The sequence below is a fragment of the Morone saxatilis genome, unplaced genomic scaffold, assembly GCF_004916995.1.
Source record: "Morone saxatilis isolate NCDOM2014 unplaced genomic scaffold, NCSU_SB_2.0 Contig23, whole genome shotgun sequence".
NCBI classification, from domain to species: domain Eukaryota; kingdom Metazoa; phylum Chordata; class Actinopteri; family Moronidae; genus Morone; species Morone saxatilis.
The window spans coordinates 2,482,419-2,482,819 of NW_023339796.1; the positions used below are offsets into that span (position 1 = coordinate 2,482,419).

General features: G+C 52.9%; 1 protein-coding gene across 2 annotated transcripts in view; it reads left to right on the forward strand.

The window, feature by feature from the left end:
- LOC118334501 (solute carrier organic anion transporter family member 5A1-like) overlaps positions 1-401 on the forward strand; it is a 32,609-nt gene that overhangs the window by 24,163 nt on the left and 8,045 nt on the right. For both annotated transcript variants that reach the window (XM_035670422.1, XM_035670423.1), the window contains exon 6: positions 150-348. In XM_035670422.1, the coding sequence (XP_035526315.1) occupies positions 150-348 (199 nt within the window). The remainder of the gene's footprint in view (positions 1-149; positions 349-401) is intronic.

The following is a 401-nucleotide window of genomic DNA, read 5'->3' on the forward strand; positions in this document are numbered from 1 at the left end:
TGCCTTGTCTTATGTTTCTACGCCATCATTTTCCCGTTAAGATTACCTGTAAAGAGCTTAAAATAAAAACTGTATGTTAGTTCACCAAGCGGCGTATAGAGAATACAGTTCTCTGCATTTCTAATATGTGCCTTTCTCTTCCCCCTCAGGTGTGATTATTGTGCCCAGTGCCGGCGTTGGCATCGTCCTGGGCGGCTACATCATTAAGAAGCTGAAGCTGGGAGCTCGCGAGTCGGCCAAGCTGGCTATGATCTGCAGCGGGGTCTCCCTGCTCTGCTTCTCCACGCTGTTCATCGTGGGCTGCGAGAGCATCAACCTGGGAGGAATTAACATCCCCTACACCACCGGGTGAGGAGGGAAGCTGGGAGGAGGGAGGGAGGGGGGGGGTGGGAAAGTGGTGG